Source organism: Hippocampus zosterae, chromosome 6 (genome assembly GCF_025434085.1).
Source record: "Hippocampus zosterae strain Florida chromosome 6, ASM2543408v3, whole genome shotgun sequence".
Classification (NCBI taxonomy): Eukaryota; Metazoa; Chordata; class Actinopteri; order Syngnathiformes; family Syngnathidae; genus Hippocampus; species Hippocampus zosterae.
In genome coordinates this window covers 8,177,280-8,201,883 of record NC_067456.1, presented here as the reverse complement: position 1 = coordinate 8,201,883, position 24,604 = coordinate 8,177,280, and the positions used below count along the sequence as shown (strand labels likewise).

The window sequence follows — 24,604 nt, the reverse complement described above, 5'->3', positions numbered from 1 at the left end:
TTGCATTTCTTTCCTCCTCGCTCTCATGGCAATCACATACTGTAGTCTAATATAATACACACACGCATTCATGCACACACGCTCAGGATCTCCCTCTCTCTGACATGCTGAAATCGGCTGCGGTGGTCACACAGGAGAGAATATCTGAAGAAATATAAGCGCTGCTGCCCAGTCTGCCTTTTCTAAATGCTGCCTAACACCCGGAGTTCCTCTATTTGAACTTAAATTGGGACATTGAATGCATCATCATATTCATCGCAGGTCTTTGAAGTACCGCCTCAGAGAGCTAAACGAGCTGAATTCTTCAAAGAAGTTTGCTGTTCGCCGTTGCACAATTATTGCACCATGCAGTGGCAGCATTCAACAGGACTGCTTTTACAAAGGTGGTAACTTTTGAGGGACACCGACAAAGGTGTTAATTTTGCATTTTGTTGATGACGATGTGATAAGTGAATCAAATAATCCGTTAAATGGTCGAAGGTGGAACATTATTTATTGTATTTATTTTTAAGGAGCAATGATGTGCAACAGATATATATATATTTTTTAGATTACAGGTCTCCGTCACCCCTAACTTGAAATTTTAGGGGCACAAATAGAAAATTTAAAGGTGCACAGTGAATCAATTTATTAATATTCCCATTCTAGTCAGTTTTACTATTTCTGAGTTGAAAAAAACAAACAAACAGCAAATGTAATGGTTTCACATGTGCGAGGAGATGAAAAATGTATCAAATTTTAGGGGGCCAAAATGAATGGCATTTATTGAAGCATTGAAAAATTGGAGTGCAAACTCTACTTCACCCATTTTGAGTCTCTGTGAAAGAAAAATCTCCTAAATTTGATACATGGCTTAGAAGGGTGTTGTTAAAACTTGACAAATTTGAATGGTAAAAAAATAATATAAAATGAAGCTTTGAAAATAATGAAAAATCAAGCCTCCGCTTTCCTAAACTGTGGGGGCGTGAGCTCAATATACTGAAACTACACCATGCTCAACTGCCAATCAAAACCTCTGCTACAACCTGAAAAAAAATGAATGCTGTTTTGCCAAGAATCTTTATGCCGACACACTACTAAATATTTGAGCCGCAAATATTCATCTACTTAAAGCCTCCGGTGGCTGGAGTTTATCTTATTGTGTCATTGCAACAACAAGGCACTCTAAAGCTGCCACATTGACCAAAAGCCGTGGTCCAAGTTCTGGCTATCAAAAATATATTTTTTAATCCCCTTCTTGCCATTCTGCCTTTCTCTTCATTATTAACGTGCACTCAGGGCGGATAACGAGACACTTTAAAGCTGCTACGCCGGTGGAATTAGCGTTTTGCAGAGTTTTGGCGTGGCTAGCCGGCTAAGTGCAATAAGTCGCAATTGCACTAGATTATACCACGGATGCAGATGAAGGCGCTCAAGTTCTTAAATTGTGAGGAAAGGGGGACTCATGTCTGATCAGGAATGTGTCACTGGGCACCTTTTGAGCTACTGGATCCACTCAAAGGACATGGCACTCTCTTTCCATAAATGTGTCCAAATGCAATCTGCTGATATGTAGTGGTGGGAAACCTCTTAAGGTGATGTTACAGAGCTTTTGCACATCGCGACCGCAGTCTGCCTGTTGACTCCACATTTCTACATCATTAGGCTCCCCAATGATGAAAATCCACGCATGCACACCACTCCCGCCCCCTCCCTCTCTCTCTGTGGATGTGTGTGTACCGTGTTGCATTCCATCGCATCCACTCCGCTGGCGCGTCAGTCGGAGGTTGTGGTGCGCGCAGAGAGGACACGCGAGCAGGACCACCGCGGACAAGCATCATGCAGGTAAGAGGACTTTAAATGTCTTGGATGTTTGTCAGTCAGATGTACAGGTTTATGTTATTGATTTATTTATTTTGCGGGCGACAAGAAAAAAAAAAGTACCGTTGCAGGCACGGTTCTACCAAAGTGTTCATTTTGAGTGTTCTTTCGCATTTGATGACTTGTGAGGTGAAGTTATGTAATTACAATGGTTGATGAGTCGCTCGGCGGCGGCTGCTGCACTCAAAACCCCGCAGACGCTTTTCCAGCAAGTGTCACTTGGCATCTTCCTCTCTTGCTTCACACTCCTCCTCCTCCTCGTTAGTCTTCACTTTCTTCTCTCCTGCTTGACTTAAAAATCTAGAAACAGCCGATTGTGTCGTCAAGAGTGAGCGTAATGCGGAGAAAAAAAGAAGCAAGTAAAGTGCCCCCCCCCCCCCCCCCACACACACACACACAAAGTGACTTTCAACACCTTTGCAAGGAGAATTGCTCATTAAAACTGCAGGGACTCAAGCATCTGTACTCCAAGACATCAATCAATGACCGCCGCCGATAAAACATATAAATTATATTTAGTCTCATCTGAGGTCAGATTTTTAATGCACGCTTGATATCGGCAGTGCTCAGTTGTGGGAATAAGAGCGGGACGATGAGGAGGCGCATTTCCAGTAATTGATGCTCTTCAAGTGGAGAGATGGCCGCACCGTCATGTGCACTTTCTTCATTGGCCCGCTCATCAGACTGCAGACTATTGTTGTTCTCGTCGGTTAAAGTGGCTCCGTGAATCAAGATCGCCGGCTCACTATGTGCGCATTGTCCCGCAGGCTGTTACTTTCGCCCAATCGAAACACTTGTTAAGTCCAACACCAGTTGTTGCCGTCAGCACGGAGTAGCTGTCCGCAAATTGCCGGACATGACATGTAACACTTTGAGTAATGAAGATGGAGCTCCACTTTGCACCGCTGCCCTTGTTCCTCCGCAGGTAGAAACCTTTTACGACCAGCGACAGAAGATTAGCTGAAGCTAACAACGCAGGGGGTAGCCACCGTACTGATCCACAACGAGCGCATTTTTTTTTTATATTCGCTTTATCTTTTGCCAGCAGACGTGCAAGTTGTTTGAGGTCAAGAGGCTGAGAACATTTAATTAGCAGTTAGTCAACTTTGAGCACCAAACTTCGATGCAAAGTCATAAAGTGAGCTTGTCTGTTCAAAACGCACGGCTCGATTTTTTTTGACCGGCGCCTTATGTGGCGTTAACCTGCGCAGAAGCGCGTTAGACCGTTGTTGGTAATTCCGCAGATGGGTGGCACCTGGTGCATTAAAAAAAAAAAAGGGCAGTTTGTGCCGTTGTGGGCGTGAACACAGTCAACTGTGGTTGCGGTTCCTCGTGATTTAAATGTGGCATACAGACATCTCGCATGGCAACACGTCTGTGTGGAAAAAGGATGCGATAACCGCTGGCAACTCAAATATGCCCACAGACCCGACGCTTGATTGTTTATTCACCCCACCCCGTTCCTCCCCTCCAATGTGCCAGCCAGTCAAGAGGCTTTAAAAACCGTGATGATAATAACATAAGCACTTTCAATGAATGTATGTCTTTCATGATTGAGAGGGTTTGATTCCAGCCTTTTTTGAGATTTATGAATGAAATACGACCACCAAAAATTGTCGAGTATTTGACTGCTTGCACCTCGATCAAATGCACCAAAAATACGTTAGAGCAGCTGCGCCAGTATTAAGATGTGTCCGAGCAGGCGTTTCTTCAGTCTGACTTTCTGCCACCAATTTGTCCGTTATTATTAAAAAAAAGAAAAAACAATACTGTAGATTGCTATTATCCTTATTTAATAAATTATTACCAAAAATGGATTTGCTTTTTTTTTTAAAAAAAGGTAAATTATGATTTCACAACTCACGGATTAACTGTATTTAAGTTAGTTCAGAGCATCCATTGTACTTTTGGTGTTTTGGGCCCCCTCAAACTTGTGAACATTCATTTTGCGGCAAATCTTCAGTTCAGATTGACATTGCCAGCATGGTACTCATTGAACAAAGTTTCTTGTTGTGGCTGCTGTTGACGGTGGCATCAAAGCATCGCCATCAAATGTGCTTCTATTTCATAAGCCAAAGCCGAGCATGAGTTCATCCTCTTACTGCTGCTTTCTGCTCTGTGTGTGTGTGTGTGTGTGTGTGTGTGCTGCACACACGCATGCAAGCCAGATAAAAGTCTATTCACTGAGCCAAAGAGGCAGATTGTTGTCCCAAAATAATTAAAATAAGTCTGCAATCTGCCCCGTCGCCAAATGTTTAAAATAAAAGCGAGAAGGGCACAGGTTTGCTGACAATGACAGTTGTTTTCATGTCTTTCAGCGACAGTGCCCGCACGGCGCCGTATCAGGAGCAATTATTTTTCTCGCCACAGAAGCACGTGGAGAATTTCTGGATGGCGTGTTATTTTAAGATCAAAGCAGAATGAAAATGTGAATTTCTGACAATAGAATAAAATATTGATGGAATTATCCGTGCTGTTATCACGCAAAAGCTGAGGGGGGTCGCACATTCTCTTCGCTGTCGCTCTTTGGGATTCTGAAATGTGTGAGCAGATCAGATGTGGAATTACAAATAATAATTAAAAAAAACAATAACAACACCGTTGCTTCATAGTTCAAAAGTCGTCTATTTATGCCCAGTGCGTGGCTGGAGACCAGTTCTGGGTGGACAGGCATCCATTCATCCATTTTCCGATCTGCTTATCCTCACACGGGTCGTGCTGGTGCCTATCCCGGCTGTGTTCGGGCAGTAGGCGGGGGACACCCTGAACCGGTTGTCAGCCAATCGCAGCACACACAGATGAACAACAATTTACGCTCACACTCACACCTTGAGACAATTTAGAGTGTTCAATCAGCCTGTCACGCATGTTTTTGGAATGTGGGAGGAAACCGGAGTACCCGGAGAAATCCCACGCAGGCCCCCGGGAGAACATGCAAATGGACAAGCATTACTGCGATAATTGGATGGCCTTGCCTGAGCACCAAATCACTTACGGAGCCTCCGATCAGATTGCTCTGATGTCACTCTCTGGCAGGTGTATTTACATGTTTTCACTAATGAATCATTAGATTGTAAAAATCTCTCTAAACTAGACGAATTAACACCTCCCTCTATTAGAAAAAAAAGCCCTTTTCCCTTCGGATTAAACAGGTGGTAACTATGGTTACCTGCATTCATAGATGCTATTGTCAGCATGCAGACATCTAAAAAAAACACAACAATCTATTTCAAAGCTCCTTTGAACTCACCCTTGCAAACAACAACAGCAGCACCGACGAAAGCAAGTAAATCTTGACGAGTATAGAGACTTCCTGCACTTCCTTCCTTCCTACAAGTAAATACGCAGTATTAAAGGTGAGCATTTCCCAAGCATATCAGTGAGGATTAACACACCCCATTCCAATGAATCATCACTTCAGGATACTAATTTTGAGACACTCAACAGTCAGGCTTTTGCTAACTTTGATTATATGGGAGAACCCCTCCGCCCCGCCCCCTCCCAATACGGCCTGATTATCAGTATGTGTGCAGCCCGTGTTTGCGTTTTTAGACCTGTGTGCATGCTGGACTTTATCTTTAAGGGAGTGATTTTCACAGCAGAGCCAGCACGCCAATTTAGAGAAGTCAGACACAAGTCTGCAGGCCGGTATTGATGCAACACACACACACTCACACACACACACACCATCTATCCATCTATACATCCATTTTCTGATCCACTTTATCCTCACAAGTGTCGCGGTGGGTGCCTGAGCCTATCCCAGCTGTCTTCGGGAAGTAGGCAGGGGGACAACCCGAACCTCCGCACTGTGAGGTCGACGTGCTAACCGCTCGCCCACCGAGCCGCCCCTCAGCGAACCCTTTTACAGCAAATTTGAAAGAATCTCCCGTCGTGTGTAAACTATGTGTCCTCGCTAGATGAGTGCAGGGCGTCAGATTGCACCTCACACAATGTCGAACGGATTCACCTGTTCAATAGGTGTTGTGAATCGTAAGGTTACACTCATTGAATTTTTTAACAGGCCGTAACAGTACCCAGGCTTGGCCATCAAACGCCTCTGTCACAATTTCAACGCGATCCAGCAGGATGCTGAGCAGCTTTTTTTTTTTTAATCGGGGGTTCGGGTCGTGGGCGTGCTGGACCCTATCCCAGCTGTCTTCGGGCAGTAGGCAGGTTGAACTGGTTGCCAGCCAATCGCAGGGCACACAACGACTTCACACTCACACCTCAGGACAATTTCGAGTGTTCCATTGACCCATTGAAAATGCAAACTCCACACAGGAAGGCCGAAGCCGGAATCGAACCTTGCACCTCTGTACTATGAGGCGGACGTGCTAACCTGTTGCCTACCGTGCCGCCCTGCGCAGTGCATAAGGACACAAATGAAGCTCACATAGCACCGAGAGTTGGTATCGACCCTCAAGTCAAAAAAGAGCGACGAGGTGAAGCAACTGTAAAAATATCAATCTCTAATCAATGAATGCGTAGACAGACGGTCTTGGTCGGAGCGGTCAATGCGGTCCAAACAAGACAAGTGACAAGCCCTGAGGAAATGATGCCGATGTGCACACGCTTTCTGCAGTGAGGAGGAGCGGATAATTGAAACATGGCTCCTCGATTGCCCCGAGAGGACTAATTCTTCCTCCACATGAGGGCTCACACGTCAATATAGTATCCTCTCTCTCTCTCTCACACACACACACACACACACACACACACACATTCAGCTTGGCTTCCATATGGACGAAGCCTTCCTCCTCCCTCTGATTCGCACTGACAGCCACGCTGACTGAGAGCGCAAGCTGTCCGCGCACAAATAGTATCAGCTCTCCAACATCAACACGCGCTCCCGTTTTGCCCCCTTTCACACTGCAGCCATGCAGTCACTTATTACACGAAGGCCATTCCATTGGGTTGCATTTGAACAAACCAATTCAATTCAAGACGGGAGCTGTGCTAAAAGACCGTCCACGTGCGGTTCCGCATCCCTGCAAACTATAGAGTCATAGAATAATGCATTGTTAAAATGAAGGAATTTTTTTTACGCTTATAAAAGAAAAAGATCTCCATTGTTTCTTTAAACAATCCGACTTTGTTGTTGTTATCATACTTCTTCGAAAATACATACATTACATTCATACATTACATGTATGAATGTAATATATGTATTATATCATTATATATATATCATATCATATATCATTGCGCTTTATGAAAACAGTCATTTTTTCTTTACACTTAGCTTTAGCATGAGAAGTTGTTCATGAATCCTGTGTCTCTCCCAAAAGATGGTTACTTAAACACTTAGTTGGGATTTTTTTTTTTTGTGGCTTCTATTCTATGCACCTTATAATGCGGTGCCCCATATATAAGAAAACAATTTTAAAAAAGGTCATTCATTGAAGGTGCGTCTTTTACTGCAAGCTGCCCTGTAGTGCGAAAAATACGGTAATCCTCAGAAGTTTAGAGAAACCCCCGTTTTAATTGAATATGGCTTACATACGTCTAATCAATAACCCCCTCATCACCAAAAAATAAAATAAAAACAAAAAAATTGCAAGTGGAGCATGAGTGATGTCGAATCTTCCTTGGACCTGCTGAATGTTAATGACACATCTTTTATTAATGGAAGCTCTCGTGCACTAATGTCTCTCACTCTTTACATCACTTCCCTCTTCATTAACGCTCTTTCCAACTCTACTCTGTCACCACGACCACAGTCAAGTTCAGCTCAGCCTCCACAATACTCTTTTCCTCTTATCTGCCACCCTTTTCCCTCTCTGTCGATTCAAATTTGCATTCTCCCATACCAATCTTGCACTTGTCAATGCAGCTGAGGCCTCCTGCTTCGGATTAAATGCTCAAGACTTTGAGGAATATGGAAATTGTGCAGGGGGGGGGGGAATGTAACTCCGTGTAAAATGGAATTTCCCCTTGAGGGACATTAAACGATTGCTTCATGCGATATGAAAAATTACCTTGAATACTGATCAATCTGAAGAAGATTTCAATATGTACGTTACGTAAGATTCAGAAAGAAGGAGTATATGACCACTCGCCTGCCTTTTTAAAAAAAAAAAGCATTTCTTTTTTTTATTTTGTTGCTGCTCTGTTTACTCTGAGCCTGATATGCATATGTTCAACCATATAGGGCATGTGAGTTTATATGTATGAGATGTGCATACATTACGAAAGAAAAGGGCTGCGCTATGACAAAGCTAGCTGAAGCATTCAAGGTGTGTGTGTGTGTGTTTGTTGGTATTCCTGTCGCTTACTTTGTGTTATGATGAGATCTTAGTGTTGATTCACTGACGCGGTAATGCACATGGCCAAGTAAGAACCCATTAAGTGACTGAGGTTCCTCGCCGAGCAGTGTGTGTTAACAGTCAAAGTCCCCGGTCGCTTGGCCTGCTCAGCGGTGCGTGAACAAGCCGCTAATGTAGCAAAGAATTTCCCTGCGTTCAAAACAAAGTCTGCCTGCAGCTGTTAGTTTGGGGAATATTCCTCTCTAAAGACATGTCACAGTCGGATTCAGTCTCCACCCCCCACTCACCCCCCCCCCCCCCCCCCCCCCCCCCGTGGCTCCTCTGGGCAGGAACTATGTTGATGAGGGAATCAATGGATGAATGCAATTCTTTGTTACGTAGGACTCAAGTGAGCGCGGCATATTTATTTATAGGATGTTATGACACTGCATTGCATAGCTTGACTTGACTTTCAAGCAGTGGTGTCATGGAAGCACACATCACAGATTTTTCCGTGGAATACCGTCACGGAAATCCCTGCCGTATCGCAAAAAAACGGCAGTTTATAATAGGGGCTGAACTAATCTGCATCGACCTAAAATGCTTGAAGTCAACGACAAAGTACAGTAGTAATTTTTCACGTGTTTTTGCATTCCATCTTCCAATCAGCCGACGTACAGAAGACTTTCGAGTCTGTCTGTTGCCGTCACTAGACCATAACGCTCTCTTGATAAATAATCTCTTGATCAATTTAACTTCCACCACATTATAGTCAACTACAAGAAGTGTTTAGGTTTCCCACCCTTATTATATAGTAATTATGTATGTGTTCAGTACCAGGAGAAGAGTCGGACACATTTATTCACACACGACCAGTCATGCAGGTCATGCAGGTCCTGCTGTCAGCCACAGCTCACGTCTAGACGCTCACACACGTTGGTATCACATTTCTGTACATTTGATATGATGTGCTTCTGTTTTTTTTTTTGATCGTCAAACACATTTGAAATGTGTAAAAAAAAAAGTGTGTTTTAATAAGTTTCAATGACACGGTGATTGACTGGTTGGCACATCCACCTCACAGCGCGAAGGTGCAAGGTTCGATTCCGGCTCCGGCCATTTCTGTGTGTAGTATTACATGTTCTCCCCATGCCTGCGTGGGTTTTCTCTGGGTACTCCGGTTTCCTCCCGCATTCCAAAAACATGCATGACAGGTTAATGGTTGAAGGTTAATTCTAAATTGTGAGCGTGGATGGCTGTTCATCAATGCGATTGGCTGGCAACGAGTTCAGGGTTTGGACACATCATGAACTCGTCGCCTACTGCCCGTAGACAGTGGGGATAGGTTCCAGCACACCCGCGACCCTCGTGAGGATTCGAAAATGGATGCAAGGATGTATAATAGATGCGTTTGGAAAATATAAACAGGCGTTCACTGTACTACTATTAAGCTAACAAGTACATTTATATGAATGTTGTTAAGCTTAATTACCCTGTGCGGGATCCCAATCGCGATGCTATCAAATGTTAAAGTTGCAAATCGATTTTGCGACGGATTTGCGTACGGTTTACAATAAATGGATCAAGACATCTAACTTCCAGCAACTTTATGATTAACTCGTTCAAATTTGTCCGACCAAATCACCCACACTGAATCTTGATCCCTTTGTTTCCCTTGCAGTGTGAAACAAGCGTTTTTCCATATCTTCATCGCCACGCAGCCGTCCTCTGCTTGTCCTTTGCTCTTCGTCTCGGATAAGGCCGGGATTCATTATGCTAATTGACTTCAGTGATTCCAGGAACACCGGCAGACCTTCTAGCCCTCTCCGCGCTTTTTCTCTCTCTTCCTGTTTTCTCCCTCTCCCGCTCTCTGTCTCTCTCTTTCTCTTTCTCCCTCTCCCCCTTCGCACGGCCGTGCACCCGTGAGATCAAATGGTTGTTTTGAAATCCCCCATGGTCTCGCTTCAGCTCCTTCTGTTATGCTTTGCATTCTTCTCTGTTTGTTCTGCGCTCATCACATTTACCCGCACGGCTGCTTCAGTAAATACTTGTACATGCATTTTTGTTGGTGTATTTTATGTCTTCTCAGAAGAGCAATGGAGCTTCCCGGAGTTTCACTGAGAAAGAGCTTGTGGATAATTCGTATACATTGCAAAGTAAAAATATCAAGTGAACGCTTGTTTGGCAGTGCTCAACGCAATGAATTTAAATGAAGGTGCGTTAAAGCTACACAGAGCTAATTGGAGCAGATGAAAAGATGCTTACGCCCGTCTGAAATGATCACAGGTGCCCTTATGCGGATTTATTTACATTTAAAGACAGGAGGTCATGTTTGACACATGCTTGGTCAACGGAGACGCGTGGAGGCATCTGTGGCCGTCACGTGTCAACACATGTACTGTACTTGCCCACGTGTGACCGCATCCATCAGGAATGCGATATAGTAGTGCCGCTCTAGAGTAGCTCTGATTGCACTTTGGAAGATTTCGCTCCATAAAACATGAGAAGATGTACAGTATATGATGATTGATGCTGATTGCGGTTGTACGTTGAAGTGGTGTAGAGCTGCACTGGACTGTACTACTTATTGAAATACTATGTCTGTAGGCTGAGTAAAAGGCAAACATACAGCCAGTTTTTTTTTGTTTTTTTTGCCATTGAAAATGGCCATTTTATTGTCAGTGTTAAAAGATGCCCATTCGAAGCAAAAATTACTTCAGATACGACATGTACTGTTTGGCCTGCAGCTGAACTGTAACAAGTTTCTTTTTCAAGAATTTGTGAAATAACCTCAGATTAGAGATTCATTTTATAACTCTTTCATGGTTAATTTGAAAAGTCTTCTCCTTGGCTTCACCATTTCCATTGTATTTAACCTGAGAGCGCTCTCTGTATCTCTCCTCTACATCCCTCATCCTTCCCCCATATTCCCTACAGGCTGATGGTAAAATGGTCGACGGCAGCCTACTGGGAGATGCCAATGGCGTGGAGCCCGCGCCAGGGCGAGGGAAGGATTCTGGGAAGTGGCAGAAGCCACGATTCTCTCGCAAAACTCTGATGAAGTGCTGCCTGGTCAAATGGATCATCGCTAGCACGCAGCCTCAGGACAAAGGTGAGAGAGAGACACAGAGTTGGATTTGCGTATGTGGATGAACTGCTTTCGGGAGAAATGATTGCACAACAACTGTGACCAACCGTAATCCAGTTGATCAGATTATTGATTTGCTGGATCTCTACCAACCTCCCAGGGTCGCACAGGAGGGCAGTGACTCGTTGTGCTGCTCAGCACTCCCCAGAGTCAAGCACCAGAATATCACTCATTTATATGCCCATTTATCAAAAAGTGACATTTACTGTCAGGGCGCTCAGTTTATTGCACCCACCTTGGTCTCCAGTGCTTGGTTATCTCAGTGCGCCCCCTAGTGGTGCCAAGAATGCAGTCACTCTTGCTTCCTATTATTTTTAAATGAGAGGGAGATCATTTTTTTTCTTCATAATCTACTTTTAAAAAGTTCTCAAGTGTCTGAATGGCATGTCTGTTACGTGCTGTTGTAAGAAACACCGCAAGTTTTTTTGTTTTTGCGTCTGCTCTGCGATCTCGCTCCATCGATCGGTCCCGGTACTGGAGGAGTGCCCTTGGACATCGATGCTGGCCATACATCGACATATCATTATTTTTTATTAGTTATTGATCGATTGAATCAATAATAATTAAATAACTACGTTTGTTCCTCTCAAAAAACCAATTCCCTTTTAGTTTTTATTTAGGTTTGAATGTTGTATATTAATAAACTTAGATTCGTTATTCGCTCGTACACGTCATCTCTGGTCGTCGCTGGAGAATTACGTCAACACCCGACAGGTAACAGATAATGAATCAACATGAAGAAAAATAATAATAATAATAATAATGAATCAACATAGAACATAGCAGCGAGCAGGAAGTCAAAGAAAGGCATTTGTTTCAATGGAAACACTGGATTTCGCAAGGAGATTGTCTTAACAAAAACGGTAAGTGTACAGCCTATTCGAATGCCGAGTGAAATGTAACGCTAATGCAACTATTTGTTGACGAGAGCAAAAATGGGTTTTGCTGCCGTATTTATTCAAAAACTTGATCATTCTGTAAATCGCGTGCTCAAAGAGTTACTTATTATTGTGGAGCACGCAGTGAAGTATCCTGGTGCCCGTCCATGTAGACCAGCTGATATTTTTGAAAAATAAAATGAAAAATTGTTTGATGTTAACTTAACATACAGTCGTTCTATGATACAGAAGAATCACAGCAGCAGGTTAATGAGATGTGAAGTTTAATACCTGCGTACATGTTTTTGCTCCACAAAAAAAGAAAATGTTGAATAATTTTCAGATACATGAAGCACTCTATTGAAAAGGTTTGTTTACAATACACAGAGGTTTTAATGCATTAAACATCTTATTATGATAGTTAAAGTAAGAGACTGTATAAAAAGAGAGCTCTGTTTGTTTGTTCTGTGTCAATTTGTTTATGCTAGAATATTAAGAGAACGAGCCTTTATTGTATCAAATTGTATCGCTTTGTGTCGAATTGTTTGGCCTAATATCGATACATATCGTATCGGTCAAAAAAGTATTGTTACACTCTTAGTTAAAATGTAGAAACCTTTTTTTTTAAATCTGTCTGGGTACTCCAAAACCTCTGATCCAAGAATCATACACTCAGTTCTAAACCTGACTGTGGATGTTTTTTCCCCTTTAATATGGTCCTTCACGCAGTTTGAACTTTCCCTCTGACGAAAGGCTCCTTCGGGTCTTTTTGTGCACCTTGTGAGCAAATCATTGAGGATAAAAGTAAAAGAGAGCACTACTTTGATTGGAAGTTCAGCTCACACAAGACACTCAGTGGGAGAAAGTGCAGCCGGACTGTGATTCCTTCCCAGGGGTGGTGTGGAAATTCAGCTTTGTTTTCGGGTGAGTCCTCTCCATGGTAATGACTGGCAACTAAAAATAGCAGCATTGAGATGGAGATGTGTATTGAATGGTGGGAGGTGGGGGGTGGCAGACAGCAGTGGCTGTTTGCACTCGATATTTGAGGTTGAGGTGAGGTTGAAACAGGTTGTGGGGTTACAGGTGTACAGAATATCAAGGAGCAGTCTATAAGAGAAAGTAGTGGCTAGCTGGGAAAATTACAATGGGAATGGTGTGAGTCTTGTTCAGCTTTATTATGTGTTGAAGCTTGAAAAGGCTTTTAAATGATCACGGGACTAGTTCTTGTGCAGGTCATTCACCGGCCACAACATTAGGTACACCTGTTCTGTTCAATACAATGCACAGTGAAAATAGGCTGCACAGTGACTTAATGGCTAGATGTCTGCCACACAATTTAGCGAGTCTGGGTTTGAATATCATCTCTGGTCTTAGTCTGTGTTGTTTTCACGTCCTCCCTGTGCTTTCAAGTGTTTGGTGTGATTGGCTGTCAACCAGTCCAGCGTCAAACGTGCCTCTTGCCCAAAAGTCAGCTGGGACCATCTCCAACCCATCCACAACCCTATGAGGTTAACTAGTCAAGAAAACAGCATTAGTGTGCAGGTGTACCTAATGTAATCTGTTGAGCGGTTCTCTCTTTTGAAGCTGTGCTTTGAAAATAAGCTCCACACCCTGATGGAGAAGCCAGATCACTGGCCCGGGAGCAAGCGTTGGTTATACGAGTCGGATTAGAGTAGAGAAGCGAGGTGAAGACCGCAGGACTTTCCTAGAATCAACTTCTCATCTTCTGCAGCTTGTGTTCACTCAAGGTTGAGACATACTGGCGCGTTTCAACATCAAATGGGGGATGTGGTAGAGTCCAGGCCATGCTGAAATGACAGCAGCCGGGAGTCTGCCCCGTTCCCAACGTCACGTGAGTGACTTGACACGCATAGATGAGACAAGTGAGAGAGGAGAGAGGAAGATGTCCAGAAGGAGGAATAAGTGAACATCACTTACAAGAAAACTGGGCAAACAATTTGAGGGTGAGCTGAATCGAACCATGAGGACACAGATTGTTACCTGCTAAGTTCTTGGTCTATTCGGGGTCCTGGGGAAGGGCCAAATCGTCCTAGAGCTTGAAAGGATGAATTCTTGCAGGGCAGCCTCCAAGAAAAAGATTGAAAAACTGCTGCGCTGCTTTCTGGGCTTCATCGCTGGGATGCCTGGTCAAGGTAGTCTTATGTGTGCACATTTGAAAGATTTTCACCCAGAGGTCACCAACTATTTTGAAACGGGATTCATGCCAATGGGTCGAATTTTGATACCCGACTTCACTTATTTACAAATTACAGGTCATTTGAGCAAAAGTATTTTTTTCGGAAGTATTTATCTCTCACAATTTTTCTCAATAGTGACATTAGAAAATGGGAAAAAGATACACATCAACGGCATTCCTCCAATATCACAATATCCCGTCATTAGTGAGATGTTTCTCCTATTCAAAAGCTGTGCAGTGGAAACTCTCTTTAGCACAACCCGGGTTTGGGATGCTAGCTTGTTTTTATTGAGAATCAGTTTTTTTTTTTCTCGTAGGAAATTAAAATGTTACAGTACATGAATACTGTACCGTGTTCATGAAGACAGTAGGTATCAAACGGTTAACTTTCACATCGTCACGCCTCTAAGAGCGTCCTCCCTCGACTAAATTCCGCGCAAGCACGCAACTGTCCTATCCAGCTTAGTATTTTTTTTTTTCGGACCATAGAGGGATTAACATTTGATGATGATGCAATCCCAGATGAATGCTTTGTTGATGTCAGCAGCTAGTTCAACATTAATAAGTAACACTTGATGAAGTGCGCGGTCAGTCATATTGATTCACTGGTGACTAATGATCACCCATTGTGTACTGTACTATAAATACTAGTGAACCACTGCTTAGCAGTGATTGATTATGTTGTCCCGGAAAAGTACATTATAGGACTCTTACTATTCTTTGTTTCCTAATTAGTAACTAAACACAAGCAATGTTTAATGTTTTATTGCCACAAATAGTGTTTACTCAATGGCAGAGTACCAGGCTTTTATTTTGAAGGCACGTTGCTGTTTGATAAAGAGAATTGTTGCTCCTCTGACAAAAAAAATAAAGGGAAAAGACGATTTAACTGTCTGAGCAGTTTATATGAAATTCTTGACAGGAGGTGCTCGAGACGGCATTGAATGCAATGTGGAGGCGTGCAGCGGTGTGTGATGTAAAAGGTCACAAGCTGCGTATCGCTATTCGATCCCTCGCTCTGTTCCAGGCTCAAACGGACTTTCAAAGGTGGTCCCACCGACTGAGATGTGTGTGGACCCTTTTTGTCATCGTGGGCCACGAGCACTTGGCAGGGAGAGTGAGCGGCTTCACTTTGGGGTTTTGAGTTTTTCCTGGCGGCTCATCCATCGCGTTTAGATTACCGTCTCTGCAGTCACATGTGTCCTTTCGAAGTTTGAACTTGTCTCAGAGCAGCTTAGCTCCAAGAAAGTTGGGCTGTTTTGAGGCATTATGGGAGCTGTGATGGCTGCTCTCTCTGTGGGGGCCCGCAGGCGTCTTTCACGGCCCAGCTGTCTTTCTCAGTGTGGGCACAGTGCAGCCAGGTACCATCGCTCAGGTAGGAACTGGGTCTTGTTCTCTCTGTCAAAACGGAGTCTGTTTAGTCTTCCTCATGGCTGCAGCAGTTGTTATAGTCGGTCTTAACATTTGGTGCACTTGCACAACAACTCATGAGTGAGGGAGTAATGGGATAAGGGTTCCTGCTTGGAATCGCTTCGTGCCCGTTAAGGAATTGCCTTTTAGGGGTGCGGCCACAAGGCGGAAAACTTACAAATTTATGCTGGTGGTGGTGAAACTGTATACATCTTAGAACGTCACAAATGTGTCTCCAGAAACTCAGTCTGTAATGGTCCCGCAGCTCAATCAACAGGTGACATGTTTCCTGACAGGGCGCTTCACGTTATTTTCATATTTTGGTCCCAACACACCATGTGCAGTCATTTAACTTTTTCGGTGATTTCCTCCGACTTTTGTTTCCTTGCTTTTTGTCCTAAATCTCAAAGGATAATTTGGGGCCTTTAAGATGTATTCTATGTGACATCAACTGAAATAAGTTTTGCTGTTAATGTTTTGTCAAGTTATTTAAGAGAGTAACATCAATGTGACTGCTGACATGGTGTGCATAGAATTTACACGCACTGCATGGACAGCCATCCATCCATCCCTTATTCGAGCCGCTTATCCTCATATCCTCGTGAGGGTCATGGGCACCGCCTGGACAGTTAAAAAAAAAACATTGATTGATGGTAAGAAAAAAAAATTTCATGCACCTATGCCTGAAATTGATCAGCTCATCAGCAAGCTCTGTAGAAGCCGGAAACAATCATAATTAACTCTTTCATTCCACAAGACGTACTTGTCGGTCTTTTTAAAATTAGGCCCCGCCTACCAAGGACGTACTTGTAATCTAAGTCTTTTTTTTTTGCGTCATAGAGAGGAAGAGGGTCTGATGCAATCTGTGAATGAGAATAAGCCGTTTGCATTGTAATTCATGTTAAAAAAAGCGACCACTAGGTGGCAGTGGTGCCTCATGTGCTTGAAATACATGCTTTTACAAAAAGCTGTTTTTCTCCGTTTTTTTGCCCAGGAATCGCCATTTCCATGAAATTTAGCTATTTTGTAACGCCGATTGCTGAAGAATGGAAAAAGATCGAAACAAGTTTTTTTTTCTGCTGAAAGAAGAGAGTCCAAACTTTATTTTGGTAGGCTCCATGTTTATATAGCATTAGAACCAAATATTCTGTGGGCCTTGCGAGATCAGTCAAAATCCAGTAAAACGCTGGGATTGAGGGGGGTTGCTCCAGCAAAAATGGCTGGGAGTGAATGACTTAACTGAATCAGGTATGTTGGAGTCGGGGGAGCTCTAAAACAAGCAGGATATGGCTCTTGAGGAACCAGGGTTCTAAGTGGACCACTAACATCACTGAAGACTTTCCATCCTATTTTATTTTATCAAATAATAATGAAAGCAAACATGATCATAAAATGTGTGCATTCACAAATTCAAATTGTCCCACAAATCAATTTTAGCATGTTGTATGATGCAAAGATGCGTTTTAAGCCTCTGCAGTCCCGCAAGTAGCCACCAATGGGCAGTCAAGGTCTGCTGACCTTACCTTTTGATAAGTGCCTGCATTCTTGTTTGTGTACTACGGATATTAGAGACAGTACTACATTGATCCTGATATCCCACCCTCATTCTTTTAGGTTTGGCGGATCGAAGCATGACTGGCAGCAATTATATACACCACATAAACATGTGACAGTATCGAGCAGTTTTGCAGTGGATCTAAAGACCGGGGAGGGCGGTTCGAGGTGATGAGTTGGATTTTTGTCACCATCCATGCAGAAGATTTAGATTTTACTTTCTGGTTAGACATGATGCAATTTCAATCAGCCATTACTGACTGTTGTGTCAGCAGGCAGAGGACAGCCTTCCTTTTAAAAACCTGTTAGTGTCCTAATGGCTGCAGAAACACACACACGCATACACACAGAACACCCCTTGAAAAGCACCACTACGCACATATATCATGCTTCAGGGTGTGTGCGGGTGCGCTTCAGTTGATCCACTGTGCTTCACTCAAGTGCGAATTAAGAATCTAAACTTGACCTTGAGGGGATGGCGTGCAAAGATTGACAGTGCACTCACTCTATTGTCGATTGAGAGCTATTGACAGCACATGCACCGTTGCTGGGACAAAAAAAAGTGTGATATCATGTTTGATGCTATTTTTTTCCCGGAGTGGAGATTAAAAAAAAAAAAAGGAGCAAAATTGAAGGGGAACTCCCCACTCCTGTCTGACCACAAGGATATTGATTTTGCTGACTCTGGCCTCCCTTTTTGTGCCTTCTTCCTTCGACCAAGTCAGTGAATTCACACACACACACACACACACACACGCACACACACACACACACACACACACACACACCCTAGCCTCACTTTGATGCATTAGCCAGTGCAGAGTGATCACATATCCCTTTTTGACATGACTCACATTTTATCTATTGTAGTTGTGGCCAGCTGTGCAATATTTTGCAAGAAAGATTTTTTTTTGTCACTACAAGTCAGAAAATTGTAAACAAAAGTAGTGGGAGTAAGGGTTATGAGTGTGTGTAGGGGGTGGGTGGTGTGGGGGGTGTTAAAAGAATGTGGTTGACCAAAGTTATGGAACGACGGAGGAAATGCAGGGAGGGGGTGGTGCGTTCGGAGTTTCAAGGCATATCAGATGGAGAGAAAGGAGGAGGAGGAAAAGGCGGAGGAGGGTGAGACCAGAGGGAAGTAGGGATAGCCCGAGGTATAAAATGCACGGGGCAGTTTGGTTTTATTCCTCGAGGTGCATTGTGGGCAGTGTCGCAATGGTGGGGTATCCCTTCACGGATTCTCCTCGCTCGTACTGGACGCTTCCATATCGGGAGGTGGATTTGGATTTGGGTGTGTGCAGAAGTGGACTCAACCAGAGGAGACTAAAATTGAAGTTCAATTTTAAATTACTGGATGCATTTGGGGATTACTAAATCCAGAACCGGAGCAACAGGAGGAGGTTGGAGTTGTTTCTTGGCTCATTTTTAGCCACTGTCTGAGCATTGCTTGCTTCTCTGCAATCTTCCATTGAACTTTTTGCTATTTTTTCCCCCGACATTGCCTCGGAACTGAAGTGAGCAGCAGCTGGCGAAACAAGCTGTGTTTTGTTCTGTTTTGGCTTCAATGTGATTTGGTGGATTTATTTCCAATTGCGTCATATGGATGATAAAGCCACCACTGTTCATTGCAGTTGGACTTTCTCCCACCTGAAAGAAGAGATCGGGATCCCAAAGTCACGAGGACCATGGGGGACACCCAACAAAGTGTGTGCTATTCCTCAAAAACATCCTTAGGTGATGTCATGTGATTTAGAGCAAAGCGATGACGGGCGGACTGATAATAGCGGTTTGCTTTAAGGGGGAATCTGGAGGAAAGTGACTTGAAACATCTCTTTTATTGTACCTAATAATAAATGACCCCCGTCTTGCCTCCCGGATCCACACAGGGAGGTTTTCCATATATGTCGGCATCCACGTTGTTTCCATTTCAGCATCACTGTTGACATTACAAGCAGCTTGTTGGCCCGCTTCTCATGGTGTCTCGATACAAACCCATGCAGTCTCCCACCTGTCAGGCTGATTCCCGTCACTCCCTGACTGAGCTCCGGTGAGAACACTCGTTTGCCGGGCGGCCCGGCCCACGAGAACCCGGGTCGGCTCTGCCTTTTTCATCGATAAAGCCCGTCCCGTGCAACCATGGGGATCCAAGGCATGGAGCTGTTTGCCATCGGTGTGGTTATCATTCTCTTCATGGCTGTTCTCAAGCAGTTTGGCATACTGGAACCTATGTCCTCTTTTGAAGGTAAGGGTCAACATGGGCCCCTCCCCATTATCAGCTTTATGATTGCCACAGAAGGCACAAAACCTCTATGATATTAGCGACTGCAATGACAACAAGTGTTGTAAAAATAAATAGAAGCATATACTGGCACAAAGCCTGGGATAGACTTGTAAAGAGAACGGCAGGGGACATTTTGTTATTATAAGGCTTTTGCTTTTTATTATTTGTTTCTTGGATGAAAAACATTTGTGTTAAATCCAATGTAAACCTAACACCGACAACAGTAATTGATAGCCTGTTGTCGCTTGATAAATAACAGCCGCAATACTGAGCCAGCAAACACTTTGTGCACTTGAAAATAACATAATAGCTAAACAAAGAAGAAGCGCGAGGAAATAAAACCATAAAATAAAAGAATAAAACGAGGGATATTATGTACACAGATGGTTTGAAAGAGACTGCTGGAAAAGTCTTCCAACGAGTGTGTAGGTATGTAGATCCGTCAATCCATTGGGTCAATGGATTGATTGGCTGATTGAGGTTTGGTTGGACAAATGGTTGTAGGTCGTTATTTCTGGAAAGGGAAGGTTGATCGGTGGGTTGTTGGCTGAACCTGACAGGTGTGATGGTAGACCTTCAGGGGGTTGGTCTCATGATTGGGACAATAGCTGGATGGGTGATAGGGTGACGCAGGTAGCTGATTTCGTCAGCTGTTAATTGACCAACACAGGGCCGGCTGTTAAGTCGCGCCTAATTTCTTCTGATGGGCTTCCACCATGCATCCATTTTCTGTAGCGCTTACCTTTCTAGGGTCACAGGTGAGATGGAATCTTATCCCGAGAGGCAGGGTCCACTCTGGATTGGTCATCAATCAATTGCAGTGCACATGTAGACAAAAATCCATTCACACACTCGCGTTCACAACGACGGACGATTTAAGAGCCTTCGGTGAACCTAACATGAATGTTTTTGGAATGTGGGTGGAATCCGGAGTATGTGGAGATGAGCCAAGTGCGCGCGAGGAGAACTGTGAGGCCAATATGTTAGCCACTAGCTCTCTGTGCTGCCTGGTTGACTTCCGAGTTTCCCATTATTTCAGAATACGTTTGTCCCCTCAGAAACGAATGAAAAACACATTTATTTATTATAGAATAAAATTGTCACCAATGTTTTAAGTCACATTTTAACATTCCTAATGACCTTTTCAATGTACAAACGAGTTGACCTTAATAAAAATGCTGCATATTAAGAATTCTTTAAAGATTTCTGACAGATGCATAATTCAGAGGGAATAAGAAGGGGGAAGATTTACTGTTGACTCTCGAGGCTTTTCATAAGTATTGTTGGAATGTGCCACGTGTGTGTGAACTGTAAGTACCAGGGCCGAGGTCACCAAACTTGTTGAAATTGAGTTTTGCTCTGTGAAGGCTTACTACCAATTTGAGGCACACATCTGAAATAACACATTTGCCCAATTTACTTTTAATTATGTTTCTATTTGTAATGAATGATAGTCATCTGCAAAGTGTGTGAAGACGCCGATCATATTAACTCATTCACTCCCAAAGACGTTTTTAAACGTCTTTTCAGACTTGGTCCAGAATTGGCTGGTTCTGAATGAGTTAAAGGGGTACGGAACTTATGCATCCATTTTCAGCAGTAAAAAGTTGTCTTTCATGCATTTGATAACTTGGGGATTCTTCATGTACAATTAACACCTTTAAAAAATGCATTCTGACACCTGCTGTCAACTTAGAATGACATGACAGGTGTGTTAGCATTGCAACTTTGCATTACAATAGCTTACAATATTAAATATGCTTTTTTTTTTTTGGAAGAAAACCTCTCTTCGTTTTTGATGGAACATTAAAGCCAAGCAAGCAACGATTATTTTAATGCTGGCACTTGGGAGTCCTAAATATTTTTCTAGGTGGTGTAAAAAAAAAGAGCACTATTGCTTTACTGTAGATGTTCTCAGTGCTGAAATCTCACCCAAAAAAATGGTTTGTATAGCTTTGGGGACGTTTGGGCGTTCTTGGTTCATATTTTCCTGTTCTAGAGCCATCGCGGTCTTGTTGATTTTGGTCTTTGGGTCAGAGTGGCTTGCAGTCAGCATGCCAAGCCAATTACAGCAAGAAGGCTGCCGGCACCACATTAGTGTTTGTAATATTGCTCAGCATCAGTAAGTAATAAATTCAGCAAAAGCCCCAGTAATGTTCTTTTCTTTTATTATTCATCACTCCTTTCAATCGCATCAACCCTCTTGATACCCCCGCTTCCCCAAAGCCTGTCCTGATGCACCCCGGTTTAGCATTACCTCGCATCAATTATACATGTGGTATTGAGCAGGTTTTCTCTAAGGCCGCCTAAATATGGAACCCATAGAATTCCTCCAGGGCCCTGAAGGGCATTGATCATCCATCAGTCGCACCCAAAAATGTCTATCACGTGTCTCACTGTGCTCCTCACTCTACTTTACCTCATCCTATCTCACTCAGTCTGACTTAGCCACTCCAAAGTAGATCATCAAATTGTATGACAATTGCAACCACCGAGGTCATACTTGCAGCCAGATTTACCCGGATTTGGGATGTCTGATATCAGCATGAGGAAATGATAAAGCCAAAAGTTTCCTGAGACAGATCAGTGAGTAAAGGCACGGGCTTGAGCAATCAATTTCATATTTCTGACAATATGTGGAAAGTAAGGCAAAGTCTGCATTGGTGTTCCGAAACACAACTGTTTGTTGCATATACATTTTATGTATGTACGTGTTTTAGTAACATTTTCATAGCGGTTTGTGAACAAAATTGTTTCATTGGAAAAAAATTGTTTCTTCAACACTATTTTTTAAAATTTGTGACACCATGTGTTTTTTTAAATATATATCACAATAAGTGACTTTACAGTAAATGGTGGGGTGGGGGGGGGGGTGCAAGGTTCACTTATAGTTGTATATACAAAAACAAGGCTGATTTCTTGTGCCTCATCAAAAAAAAATGCTGCTGGGCTTTGTTTTTGTTTTTTGAGAGTTGTCCACTAGAGGGAGTCCAAGAGCTGTGTTCCTCGCCCATGAGATGAGCTTTGAACAAGTGTAACAGAACCCGAGGGAGTTGACGTTCCCTGTTCCCTTTTCATTACGCCATGAATGTGTCAGGACTCCACTGAATACTTGTGCAGCCGTACCCTTGTGAGCATCCCTGAGGAGACGGTGGAACATTTGGAAAAGTAGGTCACGGTGTGGTTTTGGCTCAATGCGATTGAGGTCACATTGTTGACATTTGACCTCAAAACCGTGGATTTGGTCGGTTTTTATTCATTCACTTCGTAGCATCGCCTTCATTCCTTAAAATATTTTGGGAAAACCAAGAAATAATGGCACTGTGCTTTAAAAAAGCCAGGAAAAGAGGCACAGGGTGAGAACACTATCATCACAGAGTGGTGTGAGTCTGTGAGATACTACGCAGCACTGTGACATAAGCACTTAGCCATTTTGTGTTGAGTCACGGTGAGACTAGATGCCAGAGTGCTGTTTCTTTGTCGCACCTCAAATAGCTGACACATTTAACCTTTTCCCATTTTCCCAGCCATTAGCTAATGCTAGTCTGTGCAGTCTTCAAGTCTCAAAGCAGCTCCGCTAATGCTCTGGCTTGCCTTGGTGTTTCTGTCTAGTGCCATCCAGTTGTCCCTTGAAAGTAGCTTCGGATCTTCACCCAGGCTTGCGCCCAAGTCAACCACAGGGATGCTTTGTTTGGGGGCAGTTACAAAGTAAATTAGCAAAACTGTTAAGCAACAGTGGACCAAAAATTCAGAACAACCGGTACTCTCTCGGAGACACATTTTCCGAAATAGGCTGACAATAAAACATAAGACTTGCAGATGGCTGATGATTTGTATACAGGCAATGAAAAAGTTCCTTTTCCGTAATATGTAGCCTTTAACAAGGGCATTCAGATCATCACATCTTTCTGTCACTTATGGCTAGAATGCAAAAAAAAAAAAAAAAATGCAATCAGGTGGTGAAGTGAGGGTGCAGAAAGCAAAAAAAAAAAAAAAGGCCAGTCAATTAATATGGCGAGGGAGTGAGCTAAAAAGAGATGCCGTCGGGGAAGAAGTGTGACAGACACAGAGTGACGAGCGAAGTGACAGGACGCAAACATGGACCAGAGCGCAACCACGATGAGCATATAGCAGCAGACACACGCGACCGTGGAAGGAAAGTTAGAAGACGAGAGCAGGATGAGTGTCCGGTGGGAGACAGAAGGCCTGCAGACGGTGGGCATCGTGTGTCTGGTCATCATGTTCCTCAAACTGATGCACTTGCTGGGCCTCATTGACATCACCGAGACTGGTGAGAGACGCTTCTGAACGTTTCTGCACAACCCGGGTTGAATTATTTTCTTATTTTCTTTCATTGCACTTGGATGATGGCATTGGCCTTAAAAGTTTAGATCTTCACGATCAGGCAGAAAATTTACAGTGTTTATGCGAATATGGTCAAATCAACATTTTTCACAAATTTATATGAGTCTGTCCCCAACGTCGTTTGACATTTTTATGCATGATTAACCAATTTTAGTGCTGGAAATATCTCGAACTGTGTCTGAGAAGGAAAACTCTTGTCTCTTTCTTCACATTATGTTGCCTCAGGATTGAAAGTCTGGATGTTTGTTCGACGTTAAGTGAAAATAGATGAGATAGATTTGAGTAAGCCTGTTTTGTTCAAAATGGATCGCTTTGGGGTCAGCCACCAAGATTTGCATGCAGATTCATTTCATTACAACGGTTTTAGCTCCGAGGCCTTTGAAGTTTGGGAAGCTGTAACCACAGGTGATTGTTTGTCTTTGTGAAATATTAAAATATTTTTTTTGTCTGTTCAGAGTGGCGGCAGGAGCATTTTGAACAATAACAGTGCAATAAATTGCAGCTTTTTGTTTTTGCAAGACGATTAAATTGGTGTTTGAACATGATTTTGAGACAATGGTGTGTTTATGTCGGTGCACAGTGGGATATGATAGCAATATGAAATGTAATACCAACTTGGATTGATGCATGGATTGATGTTTCTGAAAAATAGCTGTGTCGGGT

The 24,604-nt window shown here is 43.2% G+C and overlaps 1 protein-coding gene across 3 annotated transcripts in view; it reads left to right on the top strand.

The window, feature by feature from the left end:
* The first annotated feature begins 1,708 nt into the window (after positions 1-1,708).
* Positions 1,709-24,604, top strand: part of kcnip3a (Kv channel interacting protein 3a, calsenilin) — a 28,688-nt gene continuing 5,792 nt past the window's right edge. Inside the window, exons 1-2 of one of the 3 annotated variants that reach the window (XM_052068564.1) lie at positions 1,709-1,824; positions 11,046-11,220. In XM_052068564.1, coding sequence (XP_051924524.1) covers positions 1,819-1,824; positions 11,046-11,220 — 181 coding nt within the window. In that variant the 5' untranslated portion in view covers positions 1,709-1,818. Of the gene's footprint in view, positions 1,825-11,045; positions 11,221-18,322; positions 19,538-22,310; positions 23,868-24,604 lie in introns of those variants that run through there. The other 2 variants (XM_052068565.1, XM_052068566.1) reach the window with 2 other exon arrangements.